The following is a 21,433-nucleotide window of genomic DNA, read 5'->3' on the forward strand; positions in this document are numbered from 1 at the left end:
TTTCGCCAACAAAAAAAAAAAAAGATTAGACCAATTTGAAACAAGAATTAGTTAAAAACCGCCATTAGATTTTGTTCTTTGTTGGATCCTCTATTCCTATGAGGTTTTTGCTTTTTTCTTCTGTAAATCTCATTATGACACGTGTCACATCCTTCGCTTTTCGTTAACTTATTTGGAAAATTCTATTTTGACTAAAAGAGTCAGTTTTTAGAATTTTTCTATTAACTATAATCAACTTTTGTTTTTACGTAACGTCGAAGAAGATTCTTCGTTAAGACCCCCACACAACAAAGTTGTTGTTTTTTTTTTTTTTTTTGGAATTAGGATTCAACTGTTTCCACAAGTACTTAAATTGGCTTAAGGCTATAATAATAAGTTTATATAACATACAAAATATTTACATAACGATGCATATTCATACATTATATATTTTCATAGATCAAACTCACACCATATTTATATATATATATATATATATGTATCAAAATATGTCTAGAGAGATTCGTAAAACAAAGCATAAAAATATATAAAATTTTAAATAGAGAGAGCTATATATGGAGTGAATTATAAAGTTGGATGAAGCTCATGATGATGACGATGATGATGAGGAGGAGGAGGATTCACATCTTGTTTTGTTGAAGCGGCGGCTGCAAGCAACTCCGGTGGTATGATCAGATCTTCCCATCCTTTACCTGGACCTGTAACTGCGGTTAATCCGCTTTCCCAACCGATGTGCGATACATGTTTTACGTTTGTTGGAACTCCTATCTCCATTCCTGATGTCTCCATTTCTTCTTTCTCTTCTTCTTCTTCTTTGTCAGCTATATACATTTTTGGATGAAAAAAATGAATGGTATATATATACTACACAGTCTACACATTAGTTCTTAAATTTTGGCTAGCTATCATGTCATTTCGTTTTCGTTTCCTATATTTTACTCAACTATTATTATATCATACGTACGTCCTTAAATTTAAATCATGTGTACTTGTACTTGCACTCAGATCGATGTATAAGTGTTAATTTTGCAATACGTGTCTTTTTAATGTATTAATGTTTCGTAAAATATCGACAACTGAAAAAATACTAGCTAGACAATATATTATTACCAAAGAGTTGAGAAATGGTTTTGAAGCTCTTGAAAAGCCGGTTAATACCGGTAGAAATCTCGGGTTTAGAAACTGCGAGGAACTTGAATACATTCTTCATGTGGTCTTCCTCCTCTTGATCACGACGAATCTCTTTTGAAACACACATCAATATATAGATCACATAGAAGATTCATGAGATATCAATTCAATGTACACACACACATATTACATGTATAGAAGCTACACAATATATAAAAAGTGAGATATAGGGGAACCTTGAGGATAACCTTGAGGAGAACGATGATGATGATGCTTAGAGAGAGGAGATAAAACGGCAACACTAGAATCGGAGATACATCCGACGGAGAAAGGAAGCACCACAAGTCTCTCCATTCTATCTCTCATTTTCTACCAAGCCTTTCCTTTTAAAATACTTATATTTATATATAAGAGTATGTGTGTATACTGTATATACACGATGATAATGACAACCCACCAAATGTTTTAATGTTATTTTGTTGTTGTTATGTTTGTATAATCTCTGTTAGAATAGAATTTGGTAGTGGTCGTGTTATGTGTTTTTCTGACTTTGTTGTGAAGTTACAATGATGTTTACGTGTGTATATGAAAGTTGCGGTAGAATAGAAAGTGATAGCTTAAAGTTTATTTTATTTGATATCTTTGGGCTCAACTACTGTTTGGTAGACTGTTTTCTTTGGTGACGTATAATTTGAACTTACATATCTTTGATATTTAATTATATACATATCGCTAATTCGTAATGGTATTGTCCTGTTGTCACAGTGAGAATGGCTTAGATTTCGTTTGTTACTCAAATGTTGTATATTTAATTTATGCACGTGTGACTTTCATATATATGATCTAAAAATTAAAAATTCTTCTACTAGAGCAATCGAAAATCTATCAAGATTTGTGCTAATCAATATTTTGCAAATTAGTTAAGTACATATCACGACTAAACTTTACACGATGCCATGTAACGTTTTTCATCGCAAAAGCCAAAGTTTAATTCTAGTTTGCGTTTTTTTTTGATATATTGAGAATAGTTTAATTTAGATACATGGAGTGCATATATAATGAATATTCAAGGACTCTATAATTTATGTATAACTAGAATTTGCGTACATAGAACCAAAATTTTATAATCATGGTTGCATACATAGAAGAATTGAATCAGACAAAGAAGAGATTGAGTATTGCTGTGAAAATACTCCGGCTGTGGACACCACATATAATATTCGGAGAACCGATTTATAAATGTTTGATTTTGGTGGATGAAAAGGTAATTTAAATTTTTAATTTTAGGTTCTGCATGTTAAGTTTTTATTAAATTATATTCATATCATTTGCGTTTTATTTTTTATGTAGGGTAAAAGAGTAGATGCTAAAATCCAAGCTTGCGATTACTTCGATCTATTCGTAGACATATTGGACCAAGGAGAGTGGTTTCTTCTTTATAGGTTCAAAGTGAGAGAAAGCCAGCAAGGGTCAAGGAACTCAAACAATCAATTCGAAATCTTGATTACATGCAAAACACATATCACCCCAATACCTCCCAGGTCTTCAAACAATTTTTTTAATTTAATAAATGGAACAAAGTTTCAAAATGCTACACCAGATGAGAGAAACTGTTGTGTTGGTAAATTAGTAACCCCTATAATGCTTTAATTGTTTAATAGTATATATAACAAAACTGGTGAACATTAAACAATTAAAGCATTATAGGGGTTACTAATTTACCAACACAACAGTTTCTCTCATCTGGTGTAGCATTTTGAAACTTTGTTCCATCTGTTAAATTAAAAAAATTGTTTGAAGACCTGGGAGGTATTGGGGTGATCTGTGTTTTGCATGTAATCAATATTTCGAATTGATTGTTTGAGTTCCTTGACCCTTGATGGCTTTCTCTCACTTTGAACCTATAAAGAAGAAACCACTCTCCTTGGTCCAATATGTCTACGAATAGATCGAAGTAATCGCGAGCTTGGATTTTAGCATATATTCTTTTACCCTACATAAAAAATGAAACGCAAATGATATGAATATAATTTAATAAAAACTTAACATACAGAACCTAAAATTAAAAATTTAAATTACCTTTTCATCCACCAAAATCAAACATTTATAGATCGGTTCTCTGAATATTATATGTGGTGTCCACAGCGGGAGTATTTTCACAGCAATACTCAATCTCTTCTTTGTCTGATTCAATTCTTCTATGTATGCAACCATGATTATAAAATTTTGGTTCTATGACTTGAATAGAAGAAAGAAAATGAAAGATGAGTGGTAAGGAAGATGAAAGATGAGTGGTAAGGAAGATGGAAGATAAGTAGTAAGTAAGATGAAAAATGAAATATGAGTTTTTGTTTTAAAACCGATAAACGTATTTAAAAGCTGAATAATAAATGTTTGATGCTAGTGGGATGTAAAAGGTCTGACTTTTTTTTATTGGAATGTTAAAAATTAAGAGAATCAAATCTTCTTTCTTTGGAAGTGTGTCAAATGTTTTTTATTGGACTTGGAGACTTGCATGCATTGGTTCCGATTTAAACATTTAATTATTTTCCCAAAGTTTTTATATTATGTATATGTATAAACATCTCCATAATTAATAGACAATTGTTATTTTTAAAATTATTGTTTTTTTGGTAAAAAATAAATACAAAGAATAAAAACTAAACATTAAAATTACTTAAAAAATTAGTAAACAATTCATTGAAATTATAACATGTCATAGATAGCAAAAGAAATATGCCCTAAAGTAAGGAAAATGACAATGAGACTGATGCTACTCATTTGATAGACACCTGCAAAACTGCAGCTACTTGAAGTAGTAATACTAATTGTAATTTATAATAAATGTATATTTTTTTTTAGAAAAAACAAAGTTACAGATAAGGACAATTCAGAAACTGAAAAGAACTGAATTAATAGTGTTGAATACCTAAGTTAATATATTCAAAGCAACATAATTTTGTAAAGATGTTGTGCGTTTTTTTATTTTTTTAAATAAAAAGTTTGAAGTTGTGTTCAATTTTTCAAAGAGAAAGTGTAAGACATTTAGAACAGTAAAGATGCTAATTTTTCATGTGTTTTGCTCACCTTTTTTGTTCTTGCTTACCTTGTTGTCTGAATTTCTGTTTAACGTTCTTTGCTGGGAGGCCACATATGAATCCTTTAACTTCCATGTCAATCGTTTCTATATTGATAAAAAGTATTCGTTTAGTTTCCGTTTCTTTTTTGTATCAACAATAAAAATAAAGAAATAGAAAACACTAATATTTAAGAAACTAAAGACAATGGAAAATTACATACTGTTACATAAATTATAGAATCCTTGAGTATTCATTATAGAGTCCTTGAGTATTCATTATATCTATAAAGTTAGCTTTCCTCTTTTCTCATTCTGCCACCTAAGCAACCCTATTTTTTAAACTTTAAAATAAACTTAAAATATTCATTTTGTCCATATTTATGTCACCTATAATTAATAGAGAGTTTAAATAAATAAAAAATTAATTATATAAAATACTAAAATAAGAAAACAATACTATAAATTATTTATTAGTGATAATCATATAATTTAACTTTTTTTAAATTGACCATAATTTAAAATTTCAAATGTGTTAATGAGTTCTAGAATGGAAGTAAAAACTTAAAATATTCATTTAGTCAATATTTATGTTACCTATAATTAATAGGGAGTTTAAATAAAAAAAACTAATTATGTAAAATAAATAAAATGTTAAAAAAAGAAAAATACTATAAATTCTTTATAGTGATAATAATATAATTTAACTTTTCTTTTAAACTGACCATAATTTAAAATTTCAAATGTGTTAATGAGTTTTAGAATGGAAGTAAATTTTAAATTCATGGTAGAATAAAACAAAATTTATATAATTGTATCTATAATATTTTTAAACAAAAAAATTGAAAGTAAATCTATACTATTATGTTGGTCTAGTTATTTCATTTTTTTCTTTTCTTTTTTGTGTTTGATCAAGCTTCCTTATGTTTTTTTTTTGGCCATTTTTTTAATTAAAAAAGGTCTTGCAGAAAGTTTAGTTTTGTATGTTGTTTATATTAAAACAATTAAGTTCATCTTCTTTGTTTTCAAAGGTATTTTAAAAAATATTTAATTTGAAATTACATTTGGTAGTTGATGTTGTTGTTTTCCTTTTGTTGTTAGGTGTGATTACTTAATTATTATTTGTCCTTATGTCCTTCTGCGATCTCACGGATATAAGGAGTACAGGTGATAGATTCTCTTGGGTCGGGGAAAGACATAACTATACGGTTAAGTGCTGCCTCGATAGAGTCCTTATTAACTCTGAATGGAGTGCTACTTTCTCTCATAGTGAATCAGCTTTTCTAGACTTTAATGGATCTGACCACAGACCGTTTCTTCTCTGGTTTGGGGTTCATGAGCCAAAATATCGAAAACCTTTTCGTTTTGATAAACGACTTTTAGATGTAGCCAGTTTTAAAAGTTATGTCAAGAAAGGGTGGAATGTTTGTAAAACGCAAAGAGACCATACCATTGTCGACCAAATCAGACATTGCCGAACATACATGGCGCGCTGTAAGCAAAAGAATAACCTAAACTCTGCAAAACAGATTGATGTTCTCCAATTTCGTCTCAATAAAGCTATGTCTAGCCTTCATCGTTCTGATAGAGACCTTATACCACGCCTACGACAAGACTTAGCTGTTGCATATAAGAATGAAGAAATCTATTGGAAACAGAAAAGTAGAAATTTGTGGTTACAAGTTGGAGATCGAAACACAAAATTTTTTCATGCTTCCACAAAAAATCGATTTGCACAAAACTATATAACGTCCATACAAGATGCTCAGGGCAACACTTTCTGTGGTGATACATCTATCGGCAACCATGCTGCAGAGTTTTTTCAAAAACTATATACATCAAATAGTCATCCGATCACAACACTAGAATTTGCAGACTTTCAACCAACTGTTACTCAATCGATCAATGACGAACTAACAAAAGAATTCACTTCAGAGGAAATTTTCAAAGCTCTCTCTATGATTGGTGATGACAAGGCGCTGGGTCCGGATGGATTAACGGCCAGATTTTATAAACAATGTTGGGATGTCGTAGGACAGGATATAACTAAGGAGGTAAAAGAATTCTTTGCTACATCTTCTATGAAACCAGGACTGAATAATACCAATATATGTATGATACCAAAAATTCCTGAGCCGGTTACACTATCAGACTACCGCCCAATAGGTCTTTGTAATGTTATTTACAAGATCATTTTTAAGTGTTTGGTAAATCGGTTAAAGAGACATTTAGATACAATTGTATCGACTTCCCAAGCTGCTTTTATCCCTGGGCGTATGGTCACGGATAACATACTCATAGCACACGAACTAATGCATTCACTCAAGGCCAGAAAACGAGTCTCTCAAACATATATGGCTGTCAAAACCGATGTTAGCAAAGCCTATGACCGTGTAGAGTGGAATTTTTTGGAAACTACAATGAAAGTTTTTGGGTTCTCAGCTACATGGATATCTTGGATCATGGAAACAGTTCGTTTAGTGGAGTATGCAGTTCTTATCAATGGCACCCCATATGGAAAAGTATTACCAAGTTGCGGAATAAGGCAAGGCGATCCTCTTTCACCGTATCTATTTATACTCTGTGCAGATATCCTCAGTCATCTTATAAACTCTCAAGTTGCATCGGGGCACCTACAAGGAATAAAAATTGGTAATGGAGTTCCTCCCATCACTCATTTACAATTTGCAGATGACAGCTTATTTTTCTGTCGAGCAAATAAACGTAACTGCCAGGCTTTAAAGGATGCTTTCGACGTTTATGAGTATTATTCGGGCCAAATTATTAACACATCGAAATCTCTTATTACGTTTGGTTCTCGAGTATATGGTTCGCGTCAAAATGCATTGCAGCAGATTTTGAATATTTCAAACAAAGGGTGGTGGAGGGAAGTATCTTGGCCTGCCAGAGCAATTTGGCAGAAAAAAAAGGAGATGTTCGAGTATATTGTTGAACGAGTTCGACAGCGTACAGCAAACTGGAGTGGAAAGTTCTTATCACCAGCCGGGAAAGAAGTCCTTTTGAAATCTGTGGCAGCTGCTATGCCCGTTTATGCAATGTCTTGCTTTAAACTGCCATTGGGTCTAATTTCTGAGTTGGAATCTATACTAATGAATTTCTGGTGGAAGAAGAATGCATCTTCAAGAGGTATTTCCTGGATCGCTTGGAAAAGACTGCAGTACTCCAAGAAGGAAGGTGGTCTAGGTTTTAGAGATTTGGCAAAATTTAATGATGCGTTACTAGCGAAACAAGCGTGGAGAATTATTCATTATCCCAACAGCTTGTTTGCAAAAGTTATGAAGGCTAGATATTTTCCGGATAACTCAGTCACAGATGCTTTAGCCAAGAAAAACCAATCTTATGGTTGGTCCTCTATTCTTGCGGGTCTTGATTTACTTAAAAAAGGCCTACGTGTTGCAGTTGGTGATGGTTCAACTATTCGTGTCAACATTGATAATGTCATTGCTGATCACCCTCCTCGACCAATCTGTTCTATGGATCCTCATACTCAATGTACTCTGTCTGCATTTATTCAGTCACATGGTTCGGTTAAATCATGGAACAACCACACTGCAGCAAACATTCTTGAACCAACAGATTTCGATGCCTTAATGCAAATATATATTCCCCAAACTCCCGTGATGGATAAAATCATATGGCATTATAACCCCTCTAGAGTTTACACTGTCCGTTCTGGTTATTGGTTAGCTACGCATGATCCTTCTGACATGACCCCTGCTCCTAATATACCTCATGGTTCGGTTGAATCAAAAAATCAAATTTGGAAGTTAAAGATTCTACCAAAGATCAAACATTTCCTCTGGAATGTGCTGTCTAAATCATTAGGTACTGCAACAAGACTGGTAACACGGGGTGTAGTCATTGAAACAATCTGCAAACGATGTAAACAGTCGGACGAAACAATTAACCATACACTCTTTACTTGTCCATCGTTGCAGACTATTTGGAATTTGGCAAATTTACCACTACAGAATTCGTTTGACATAACTGACCATGAGTTAAATATATCATATTTGTTAAGCTTATACAAGGACAGCTCTTTATCATTGGAACAAAAACTTTTACCCTTTTGGCTTATATGGAATATTTGGAAAGGTCGCAACAACTTTGTTTTTAATAACAAAGAAGAGGATCATCAACAAACTCTCTCACAAGCAAAAGCAGATGTCTCTGAATGGACAAGGACTCTGGAAATGGAGACGAGACGGATGACTATTTCATCTCACTCGGTGACTAACATTAACTGGACTAGACCGGCTGAATCAATGGTTAAATGCAACTTCGATGTCAGTTATACAGTTGGCACTAAGAAGACAATCGGGGGATGGATGGTTCGAAATCATTTAGGTACTGAACTGTTTTGGGGATCAAGTTTACTGAGAGCTGCAAACAGTCCTCTAGAGGGTGAGGCACAGGCTTTATTATTATCAATGCAACAAACCTTACACATGGGCTATACACAAGTCTGTTTTGAAGGAGATTGTAAAACCTTAATAGATTGTTAAAATGGATCTTTGATAGATGTTTCTATATATAGTTTATTTCAAGACATTAGATTTTGGTCCAATCAGTTTACGAAGGTGCAATTTTCCTTTGTCTATATGAGGTGGCTCATTTGTTAGCAAAGCAGGGCTGTAATTATTTAGACTACTATTCAGATTGTATTAATCCTCCCTCATGGTTGATGGAAACTTTGTATCTTGACAAATTTTATTCTCAATAAATTACTTTTGCTGAAAAAAAAAAAATTATTATTTGTCATTTTGTGGTTGGATTGTTTATTAATATTGTCATATGTATTTTGTAAACTGTTGGACACTATGAGAACTTAAATTATGTGTTTCATTCTCGTTATTGTTTTTTGGTCATGTAAATGTGAATTGGGTTGCAACTTTGTTTATACGAAAATGTTTTGGCTTCTTTTGGGTTCCTAACTATCTTGTCAGTTGTTTTTGAGTTTTTAGTTGTAATTTTATTTTTTCCGGCTGAGTGATTTTTATGGATTCAATGTGTGTTGTGTTTTATGGTTTTCTTATATTGTCCTTATCATTAGTATTTCTTAATATCTTTACTTGAGTAAAGGTGTGTTCATCTATTTCCTCTAATATTTGGCGACTTTATTTTTGAGATCGATAGTGAGAAGTTTGCTCATTATAAGACTTCAACACTCTTGACGGAGAGGTTTGGTTATGTGTACGCCTCATATTTCGGGGGTTGCTACACAATTTGTCGACTTAATTCTCATATCCTAATAAGGTATGTGATTTTAAGACAATGAGATCCGAAATTATAAAAAGTTGACGAAGTCTAAACATACATGTGGATAGTTAACAAAGTTTACAAAATAACAAAGACAATAAATTCTAACAGTACAATCTTCAAGTAGCGTTTCCAGATCGTGACGATCCTTCTACTTTTGGGCGTTTGTTTTGGATGTCTCAGATAATTCTCATGTACTACAGTGGATCAATGTCTTCTTCGTCTTCCTTGATGCGTATTAAGTAGCCTAGGTGAGCGAGAGATTTTCTGTACTCTAGCCTTGTTATCTCCTTCACATCATCATCCGCGCGACTTCCCTCACCTTGTTCACCTATTTGTTTGATTTTCGGTATCACGTTCTTTGCTGGGAGGCCACATCTGATTCCTTTTGCTTCCATTGAAATCCTTTTTGTATTGATAAAACTGATTAGTTTAGTTTCGGTTTTTCTTTCTATCAACAATCAATAAAAGAAATTAAATAGGATCAAAATTAAGAAACTTAATAGAATAATAAATTACATACTTTTACAATCGGTTCACCAAAAGAGAAGATCGAAAACCTGTAAATGATAAGAGAAGATCGATTACAATGAACTGGCCAAATGGGTTCAAAAAAGAGAAACCTGGTACATGAGATTTCTATTGAACATAGAAGGAAACTATAAGATTGGTAGATCCTAAACCTGTTAAGGAGAAGAGAAGCATAAGGGAAATGAGGCAATCGTTAGATTTGAAACAGTCAAGAAACGTAATACCTTTTTTAAATGCGGCAGAGATAGGCAAAAAGCAAAGAAAACCTTTTGGATCTGGGAGAGTTGCGGCGGAAGATTAAAAACCAGAAGGAAAATAACAGAATTAATTGTTTTGGAGTTGTTAAAAAATAAGAGAAGAAGGGTTAGGTAAGTGTTGATTTATGACCGTTAGATTGCATATAATCGACGGTAGATACGTATAATTTGGTGATTCACACCTTATTTAATTACCCAATGAAAATTATAGGTTTCGGTTATTTTTTTTGGTTGTTGTTTGGTTGTTTTATATTTGTTGTAATTTCTTTTGTTCGTTTGAGCTTCGCTGGCCTGTGTTTGTTTTTAACAATATTACAGTATGATGTAAGAAGTAATAAATATATATATATATATATATATATATATATATATATTATTTAAAAAAAAATTACAAATAATAAGAACTAATATATATTATAGAAATTTTGAAGACAAAACATATAATTTGTAAACCAAAGAGAAGGAGTTGTTAAGCTAAATTATTGTATATTAATTTTACCATGGTTCTTAAAATGACCGCTTTTGTAAGTCCAACTGTTTGCTCTATTGATCCATTATCAACGGATTTATTTGCTTCATTCGATTTGTTATTATTTTTAGGCATTAATTTTGTATTTTGGGTTTATATATAATTTTTTATGGTTTTTGTATTATATTTGGGTTGCTTATGTTGTTTTGTTGGACAGTTTTTTTTAGAAATAGGTGTTGCATTAAGTATAACTAGGTGCTTCCCCACGCAATGCGTGGGTTGTGGTGTAGTTGGCACTTTCTTGTTTTTTTTTTTTTTTATCTTTTTCGTTTTTTTTTATTATTTCGTTTAATTAGGCATATACGGGCTTTCCCGTCACTTTTATTTATACCATTTCGTTCAGATGTGTATATTGTGGCGTTTATTTTTTTATGAATTATGAAGTTGTTGTTTCTTGCTTTTGAGGATCCAATCTTATCATTGACTGATATTGTTTCCAATACATTTATTGTATTATAGATTTTCTAATTAACTGCTTATGTAAACCCTTCATACGTTGATGTTGCAATAATAAGTTATTTTTTAAAAATATCTTCCGTGTAAGTGATTATGTTTGTATGCCCATGTTTTGGTCTAATATCAATAAGATCGTTTCTGTTTTTCTTTAGTTGGCTTTGAAACCAATATTGAGTTAAGCAAATAATGGGTCGAATTATGGTGTTAATAAGTAATATAAATTCATATATATATATATTGTATATATGTGACTATAAATTTAGCTAACTAAAAAATTATGTAATATTTAAATACAATCTTGAACATATATATATATATATATATTTATTTGTGGGAGGAATGTATGAAATTATTGGATAGAAGTTATTTTTGAGTTAAATGACCTTTAATGTCTTTAAAGTGAGTTAAATATTAATAAATTTTTATATGTGTCTTGACTTTTTTTAAAAGGAATACCAAGTGTTTCCTTCCAAATTTGAAGTGATATAGTATTTTAGTTTTCTTATATGATTTTATGAACTTCAATGTAAAAGTTTTTCAAAGTAATAAGTACACTCACTGATTGAATTATAAAATTTGGAGAAATGTTTATTTCGTTTAATCATCTGCTCTTTTAAATAAATTAAATAAGTATGTTGTTATTCCTACAAATAGGACAACATATATTATAGTTTAACCATGGAGTTAAGCAATGGAAATGGAACTTGTGATTGCAAGACAAAATGCTTATATGTTACACATTGATCGTTTAAAAATGAATAGGAACATCTAATTCTCAAATAAAGTTGATTGTTTTGTTAAAACCAACATATGTGAATTTAAATTTAACTATGCAAATTTAAAAAATAAATATGAATAGATTAGAAAGGCAAGAAATATAAAAGAAATATTTTTTTATATAAATAAAATAAAAATTGAAAACAATGTTAAATATATATAATACTTTCTACATTAAAATATAGAATCAAACTCTTACAAGTTACAACACATATGAGATATAACAACATTTGATATTGGTAGGAGAGGAGGAGAGAATGTTTACTATAAGATGGTAATCCAAATTAGATAATGGAGATGAATCTTTAAAAAATAGAACAATGTAATATCTATATATATATAATACTTTCTAAATTAAAATATAGAATCAAACTCTTACAACACATATGAGATATAACAACATTTGATATTGGTGGGAGAGGAAGAGAGAATGATTACTTATAAGATAATAATCCAAATTAGATAAAGGAGATAAATCTTTTAAAATAAGAACAATGTAAAATATATATCATGTAGTCTCTAAAATTAAAATTTAGCATTAACAATTTACAATGATATTTCATTTTTTTTTTACAACCCATACAACAAAAATAAGAAATCAAAAAAAAAAAAAAAAAAACGAAAAATGATTTGAGGTATTGTAGAAGAGAATGAGAGAATGTGAAAATGAGATAGTAAAAGAATGTCAATATGAGAGAATGATAGATTGAGAGAATGCTTATTTATATGATAAGAAATGATGGAAGTTACATTTAGAACTATGGAGTTACAATAGTAATTTATTGTGTTTGAATAAAATTGAGTGGTAGAATATGATTAATGCATAATTTATTTTATTTTCAGTTATAATTTTATTTTAATGTGTGAGTTAATTTATTGTGTTTACTGGATCTTAAATATTGTTTAAAGCAATTAGAAAGCGAATAAAAAAATAAAAAAAATTAGAAAACATTAAATGAAAATCAGCCAATAAGGAGAGACCAAAACCTTTCTTTTATATATATGATATATTGCTTTAAACTTTGAAATGAGAAATATATTATAAACAATAATTTTACATGAGAAATATATTAATTTAGCCAACCAAAATATGAATATAAGTTTAGCCAACCAAAATAAATAAAAAATATTAAAATTTAACCAAAAAATAATTTCTCTTGAAAGATAATAAGTTAGTAGGAGGAATGAATTAATGTACAATTATTGGATAGGAGTTACATTTGAGTTAAATGGAGTTACATGTCTTTAATTATAAATAAATATTTTAATTTTTTATAACCTAAAATAAAAGGAATACCAAGTGGCTGAATCAAAATTCACATGATTTGGTTGTTTGTTGATATAAACTCAACACTTACACATAATATTTCAAAATAAAAAATATTACTTTTTAAGTGACAAACTAAATTAGTTTTCTTATAAAATTATATGAATTCTTCAATCTCAATAATTTTTAAAATCCCAAGGATAACTTATATTTTTTTGGTTTTCACTCATCAATTTAATTTATAGTGCTAGATTTCATACTAATGGTTTCATCTTTAGAGAATTTAGTGAAATGATATTTTTAAAATTATATTTTATTTTTATATTTAAGTTCCAGTTGAATATGTTTTGTTTTTTGGATCATTTTTTATTTTGATTAAAGACACAAAAAACCAATTGTTTAATTATGTTCTTTTTGTTTTCAAAAACCTCAAATCATAAAAAATATATATATTATATTGATCTCTGCAGATTTATCAATTGGATCACAAAACAAAATAGTCTTTATAAATGGATAAATGGATAATTATATTGATCTTTAAATATTATATTGATCTTTATAAATTATTAAAAATGATACATGAATATGTGAGATAACCAGAGACATAATAGATAATTACATATGGATCATTTCAACTTTATGATCTTATTGTGTGGTGAATATTGTAATGAAGTATGAAAATAATGACTTATAAGATGTTAATATAAAATAGAAAATGGAGATAAACATTTTAAAAGATTAAAATAAATATATAAGATATACATATCATACAAACTCTAAAACTAAGCTTTTACAATGATATTTGATTTGATTTTTTATAACCCATACAACAACAAAAAAAAAAAAAAATACAAAACAAAACAAAACAAAACAAAAAAGAGATTTGAGAGTAGTGGAAGAAGATGAGAGAATGAAAGAGTGATAGACTAAGAGAATAAGATAATGAGTATTTATAGGAAGAGAAATGATGAAAAATTACATTTAGAAAAATGAGAGTTACAATTCTAATTTATTGTTTTGTTTTAATACAATTGATTAATACAACTTAGTGGAGAAATAAAGTTAATGCATAATTTATAGGAAGAAGCTATAAAGATTTCAGTTTTATATTATGTGAGCTAAATGTGAAAATTAATTGTTTTAAAATTTGTGTATTAATATAATTTTTTTTTTGTTAAATTTGTATTGCCAAGTGGACCAATAAGGAGAGACTGGAACTCTACTTTTATATATATGATTTAGTTTACTGTTTTAAATTTTTGGTGGAAGACTAGGGTTATTTTTATAACACTTAGCTCTATATGAAAATTAGTTATACTAAAGTGTAGAAAAAGTCAAATGAGTTGGTATCTTCTGTAAATATGAAAATTGTTTTTTGGGGTTCAAACTAAAAAAGATTATAATTTTCGTATATGTATAATTTACTAATTACACTTAGTATTGTGTAGAAACTGATTAATTAAAAACATGTTGCTTTCTTGTTCTGTCAGGATCTTTTCAGCAAAAGATTTTCATAGTGTACACGCTAAACTTTTCTCCTTTTTAATAATAGTATTTCAGTAGAATAAGCTGTTATTTTGCTGTGTTATATTGCTGCATGTGTTATATTTTAGTAAATCTAAATTGCTATATTTATAGAATAAATCTTAAACTCATTATTATATAGTACTTTGTGTTCGTACGTTGAAATACGAGTTAGATTAGCATGTAGGGCGGGAGTTTGATTAGGGTGTGTTTTGTTTTTGTTTTTCTGTATTATTTATCTGCTATGTTAATTTTTCTTCCTATTCGGTTTTCTGTTTCTTTGGTTTGTTTTTGTGGATTTTTTTTGTTATTTTTAAAAGTTTGTTTTCTCGTCTTTGCATTAAGTAAATTCTAGTGAGATTTTTTTTCAAAAAAAATTAAATCATGTTGTGTTATTTTTTACAAATTTTGTTTTGTTTTTTTTTTTTTGTTTTTTAGTTTCATAAGTTTATATTCTATAGTATATGTTTGTGGCTGTAGTTGTTTTTGGTCCATTTTTAAAAGTTCCCGTCATCCTTTAGTTAGATTGTTTATTTCATTTTTCTATTTGTGGTTATAGTATATTTTTTTTTTGGTATAATTAAATCTGTGACGATTGTTTGTGAATGCTTTAGTGATTGTGTTACATTGTTATTGAGTGTGTTAATGATTTGTGGGCTCATGGCAGGGGATGGAGCTTGGATCGGATAGTACCCTTTGTATCGGAGGATGTGTGCCTGAAACTGTGTTTGGTGGTTCTAGATGGTGTCACAGGGGCTCGGGATAGAATTTTGTGGGGGGAGACGGCTGATGGAAAGTTTACTGTCACATCAGCCTATAATATGTTAACTCGGTCTGCTTACCAGGGGGTCAATATGGGCTCGTTTTGGTCACGGGTGTGGAGTGTTGTGGTCCTACAGAGAATCAGAACATTTTTTGTGGTTAGTTGGCAATCAGGCTGTTATGACTAATGCAGAACGGTATCGACGCCATATTTGTGATTCTGCAGTTTGTGTGGTGTGTAAAGGAGGAGAGGAGAATATTATTCATATTTTGAAGGAGTGTCCGGCGATGGAGGGAGTCTGGTGGAGGTTGGTGCCCGTGAGGGATCATGTAAGGTTTTTACACCGTCATTACTTTAATGGTTATATGCGAACTTGCATGGGGAGTACTGTGTGTTTGGCTTGCCTTGGTCGACGCTATTTGGGGTAGCAGTCTGGTGGGGGTGAAAATAGAGATGTGGAAATATCTTTGGAACAAATGGCAAGTGTCGGGATAGGGTCCAGTTCCTTAAGGATATAGCTAAAGAAGTTGCTGCGATTAGTTCATCCTCACGAAACCACAGCATTGTAACTGAGAGAGTGGAACGTATGGTTGCTTGGGTTGCTCCACGGGACGGTTGGTTGAAGTTTAACACGGATGGTGCATCACGAGGAAACCCGAGACTGGCTACGGCTGGGGGAGTCTTGCGAGATGAACATGGTAGTTGGATTTGTGGGTTTGCTTTGAATATTGGGATATGCTAGGCAACTTTGGCAGAACTGTGGGGAGTGTATTACGGTTTGTGGATTGCGTGGGAAAAGAGGATCCAGCGGATGGAGTTGGAAGTGGACTCTAAAATGGTGGTTGATTTTCTTTTGACAGGGATCAGCGAGGCTCATCCACTGTCGTTCCTGGTACATTTGTGCCATGGCTTAATTTCACGGGACAGGATTGTCTGGATTGTTCACACGTATAGGGAGGCTAATCGTCTTGCTGACTTTTCATTGCAGTTAGGTTTTCATTCTTTTGATAATGTACCGAGTGGTGTTGATTCAATTCTTTTGGATGATGTCCGGGGGGTTGCAGCTCCTCGTCGGATTTGTTTTTAAAGTTTTAGTTGAATAAATAAAGGGGGGCTTTAGTCCCCTCTCCCTTACCCAAAAAAAAAAAAAACATTGTTATTGAGTGAGTAATTTGCTTTTAAGTTTTAAAATTACTTATATTTGGGTGTTTATTGTGTTAATTTAGTGTGACATCCATTGGGCCCAATTATCACTTTGGCCTTAAACTGTTATGGTATATTGGGTCAATAGTGGAATTTTCTATTGAGTTGGGATTGTTTTACTCCTGTTTGAAAATGACACGTGTTTGAAAATAATTAATCTTTCGATCTACGGGACAGGAGAAGGCTTTTAAGCTTTTTTTTGTTGTTCCTACTCTGTTTGCAATTATCCATTGCATTGATGCTGAAGTTTTTTTTTTTCTTTTTTCCCCTTGTTTGGGTGATTTCGTCTTCGCTTCGTATACCTAGTGGTTAATTGGTTCTCCCCTGGTTATTTCGTTGAAGGTAAGTTTTAAGTGGAGTTCTATTTTTAACAAATTTAAATGTGTTGTCTTCCTTTCATTCTCTAATAAATTATCGTTGCTGTAATTTTAGATTCGTAAGCCCATGTGTGTTTTGGTTTGGATTGATTGTGATTTGTGTTGTCTCTATTTTAATTTTTTTTGGTTTTTTTTTTGCGTTGGTATTGATTTTCAAACAGTAATGTTGTTGATCTAATTTAAATGTTTTGGGGTTGTTTTGATCGGCTTGATTTGATTTACAGACATTGATGTTCTAAAGTGAACTAAATGTAGAACTTTAATTTGAGCATCTGTTTGGTTTACTAACAATGTCTGGATCTCTTACCTTCTTTCTGTTTGGTGTTGTTTGTGGCAACGGTATTTTTGTATTCCTGCTTTTCTTTAAGGTTTTTTTTCTTTGAAGTTCTTCTTCGTGCATAACAATTTAATTTTCTTAAAGGTATACTTGTGGCCAGAAGAAGATTGTGTACTCTGGCTCATGGTGAAAGCGTAGAACCGTTGGGTCATTTCTTAAAGGTAAAGACCACTTTGCTAATATCTTTCTCCTGGTGGTTATAATTGTTCCATTTCTCTGTGCGAGTTGTTTTGTGGGAAAATTCTGGAATATATTTCGATGTTCTTGTGATGCTACGCTTGGGTTTTGTTATAATTTTTTCCATCTTTGATTTATTTTCAATACTTTTAGTTAGGACCCATCCATAATAGAACTGGTAAACAACTTGAATATTGTAAATATAAGAAATTGTTAAAGCATGATAACATTGAGAAACCTTGTTGTTGGTCCTTAAGCTAAAAGAAGAAAGACAAACTTGATCATTTGTTTGAAGTAGTAGCAGTGTCCGCATCTATTTTCCATGGAAGGGTGCAATTGAGTTGGTTCCTTCTTTTTCTTTTCCCTTTTAACCTGAGTGGTCATGTAGTTAAGCACGGTGTAGGCACATAAACGACATAGTATGAATGAGGATTTAGAAAACACCCTTTTATTACCTTTCACCAAATTGTCGAGTTGTTGCTTGCTTACGTCTCCGTCGGCATAAGTGGCATTGAGGTAACTTCACCTGGAGAGAAACGTTAAATTAGATGTGATGCAAGGTTTAGATGACAAAAAATTAGAATAGTTAATGAATGAAAATAGCTTTGTGAAAACATAATGTAGAATATGAAGTGATTCACCTCCAAATAACTTAGGATTTATATTAGTAGCTAACAATATATTAGTCCCACCCTCTTTCTCGCTGAAAACCTTCTCGAGTGAAGTTGCATGGTCGTCAAATGCACTTAATTGTACTTTCTCCCCACTGTAATATAAGAATACATGTGGTGAAGGAAATTAGAGGGGTAAACTGTAGAAGCCAATTTCATTAGTGAATCAAAGGGATGAAAGTTGGTGAGGGACAGACCTTTCAAGGCAGAGGTGGACTAACATCCTCTCCAAGGTTTGTGTCATTCCATTTCGATAAGCTTTGCTGGAACATACTTGGCCCATGATATCTAATGAGCGGCCAAAAACAGGTGTCAACAGGAAATCATTAGGCTTAAAGATCTAAATTGATAAGAATAACTACTATTTCTAATACAAAAGGAGAAGACGAACGACTTTAAACTAATATTGGCTTGCATTTGAAACTACCGGCCGGCGTTCAAAATAGATGCAGAGAAATGATGTTTGGATAAGTTTTACGAAAATTGACATGAATTTTTTACCAAAAAAAGACAACTTATCGGAGACAGTTTATGAATTTAAACTTTAGAGAGATGGACTAAATATTGAAAGAATGAAATACAGAAGGAGTGAAAAAAGAGGACAAACCTGGGAGTTCTGTATTGGTGTTTGCAAGGGACATCAACTGCTCGTGAGTCCTAAACCAAAAAAAAAACTGATGCGCTCGTCAACCTCATCTAAAACAGTGGAAGGTGTGAAGCGTATCGAGAAAGAGGAAACAATGAGCTTAAAACGGGCGTTGCTTTTTGTATAATGATGGCTTAAATGATTAAAATGTACATTAGTTGTTACATGCGCTTGGAATCGAAGCAATCTATTATTATTACTAAATGAGCACCCGCGCTACGCTGCGGGTTTTTTCTATTCGTATTTTATAGTATGATAGTATATAGAGGTGACTTCAACCTATGCTCAAATGCACAATTCGCTTGAGTTATTATAAACCTTTACATTTAGCATCATGTAAGAATTTAGAACTACAACCGTGCAAGCGCTTTTATATTTTATTATTAGCATTGTTTAAGTTTTCTTCTTGTACTTCTATTTTTCAATATTTTAGATAGATAAGAAAAAAACCTTGAAATAATAGATTCATCTTCTTTTCTGAGAACTCCATCTACTCTTTGATCCTAAATAGAATCTAGTTTATTTTCAATGGGAAGAGGATCTCAACAACATTTTGTTATTTAGGATTGCTGCAACATCCATCAGTGTATTTTGTTATTTAGAGACTGCTACTGCTTGTTAGTGGGTTTGCCTTTAACCCAAGTACCGAACACGATTGACATAGTGCTGAAAACACTACAAACTCAAAAAGAAAACTTTTAGCATATATATGATGAAGCATCGCATAAGATAAAATTTACTCTTTGGGATATTGTACGTAGAATATTTACTGGATATTTATTTACCTAACTAATTTAGTTTTGAATGCATTTTGCAGTAGTTGTGCTCATGATTTGTATTGAACAGCCATCCACAACAATGTCAAGAAATCCCCTTGGGAATTATTCGCCCGTAAACCTACAATAAATTCTAAACTGTTAGGATGTGTACATACTATTTTTGTTTGGTTTCTTTCGTTTGATGCCTTGGATATAAAACCTTACCAGTGAAAAAACATTTTCCGTAAGTTTTTCAAACTGCCATAACAAAGATAAAGTTAAAAAGTCTTTAATATTTTACCCGTTAAATGAAAGATGATTTTATTGAATCCAAAATCATTTTTTTTTTTTTCTGAATAAAATGTGAGACTGTATTCAAAAGGAAAAATGACCTTTTACATTTCTTTTGGCAGAGCTAATAACAGAGTATTGCTTTTAAATGCTGATAAAACTTTTGGACTTTTTAATGGTGGAAAAAAAAACTTTAGGACGAGACAAAGTTTAGAGGTTGAGTCGTTAGACACGAGTTGCAAGCCAAGCTTGTAGACCTTTCTCAAAGACACGAGTTGCAAGCCAAGCTTGTTTATAAAACCTTAAAAATTACAAATCGGTTCTACATAATTGAGAACCATCTCTGAGGATTTTATCTTGACAATATGCATTTGGCAGATCAAAGGCTTTTACATCTCCATGGATAATGAGTTTCACAATCATTGTGCTACCATCTTAATTAAGACCCTGCAGGAATAAGCTGACTCTTCCACCTACGAAACAAAAATAAAAACAACATTCCTACTCTACACCCGGTTAAATCTTAGTTTCGTTAATGAATATTGCCTATAAGAACATTAAAAAAGAGACATTGAGAACATATAAGAGCAAAGATCTTTCTGTAGTGAGGGTATCCTTGAACAGTCTCTTAGCCAGCCTTGCTCAGTTTTCCTATGTCTCAAAGATAAAGTGTTTCTAGAAGAACCATCGACTCAACTCATCAGCTTCGTCAACTTCTTAGCAGTTTTAGTTTTTCCTCTCCTCACCTTCTAATAAAATACATCCTTCATCGATCCCACTGTAATCATTCCCTACGGCTTCTTGTTTGGATATCCCATGAGTCTGAATCATCAATGCGTACAATACCTTAGTGATCTTTATCTAGGTTTCAATGTCATATTGCGCGGCCGCCAAAGACTTTGGCGGAGAGTGGCTTCTGTTTGCCCTAGGAGTCTTCATGAAACAAACATATTAATTAGTCTAGATGCAGATTGCAGAAGATAGAGAAGATGAAACTGAAGAGAGACAACTGAGTGAATTCTGAGAGTCTGACCATCTTCTTCCAGAGGTGTAGGTAACAGAGAAAACATCAATATATCCTGGTATTACAATAATGATCTTCTTCAATTCTGATTTTTATTATTAGAGCAGTTACACTATCTTCTAAAACGTAAGAGAAGCCCAAAAGATTAGGATATTTTTTGCTTACAGGTGGCACATTCTCCTTTGCTGATGTGTCCATTTTATGGAGAGAGTTGACCTCTTTTCATATATATGAGTTTTAGTTTTTCCTCTCCTCATCTTCTAATAAAATACATCCTTCATCGATCCCACTGTAATCATTCCCTGCGGCTTCTTGTTTGGATATCCCATGAGTCTGAATCATCAATGCGTACAATACC

The 21,433-nt window shown here is 31.7% G+C and overlaps 1 protein-coding gene and 2 long non-coding RNA genes across 6 annotated transcripts; 1 reads left to right on the forward strand and 2 right to left on the reverse strand.

The window, feature by feature from the left end:
• On the reverse strand, positions 353-1,528 carry LOC104769929 (CRIB domain-containing protein RIC4-like). 2 transcript variants are annotated; one of them, XM_010494255.2, is made up of 3 exons: positions 1,368-1,528; positions 1,111-1,242; positions 353-821 (listed from the first exon to the last, which is right to left on the reverse strand). In XM_010494255.2, exons 1-3 carry the CDS (start codon positions 1,495-1,497, stop codon positions 565-567), a joined length of 519 nt encoding a protein of 172 aa, XP_010492557.1. In that variant the 5' UTR covers positions 1,498-1,528; the 3' UTR covers positions 353-564. The 2 variants fall into 2 exon arrangements, with proteins under 2 accessions (XP_010492557.1, XP_010492558.1); XM_010494256.2 differs by having other exon boundaries at positions 1,380-1,526.
• LOC104769930 lies at positions 9,517-10,315 on the reverse strand. Its single transcript, XR_764459.2, has 3 exons — positions 10,243-10,315; positions 10,011-10,047; positions 9,517-9,892 (listed from the first exon to the last, which is right to left on the reverse strand). It is a non-coding gene; the product is annotated as an uncharacterized LOC104769930 (long non-coding RNA).
• LOC104769931 lies at positions 16,983-19,986 on the forward strand. Of its 3 annotated transcripts, none has more exons than XR_764463.1 (3): positions 16,983-17,136; positions 17,593-17,669; positions 19,820-19,986. It is a non-coding gene; the product is annotated as an uncharacterized LOC104769931 (long non-coding RNA). The 3 variants fall into 3 exon arrangements; XR_764461.1 differs by lacking the exon at positions 19,820-19,986 and adding an exon at positions 18,940-19,239; XR_764460.1 differs by lacking the exon at positions 19,820-19,986 and having other exon boundaries at positions 17,593-17,822.

Source organism: Camelina sativa, chromosome 20 (genome assembly GCF_000633955.1).
Source record: "Camelina sativa cultivar DH55 chromosome 20, Cs, whole genome shotgun sequence".
NCBI lineage: Eukaryota > Viridiplantae > Streptophyta > Magnoliopsida > Brassicales > Brassicaceae > Camelina > Camelina sativa.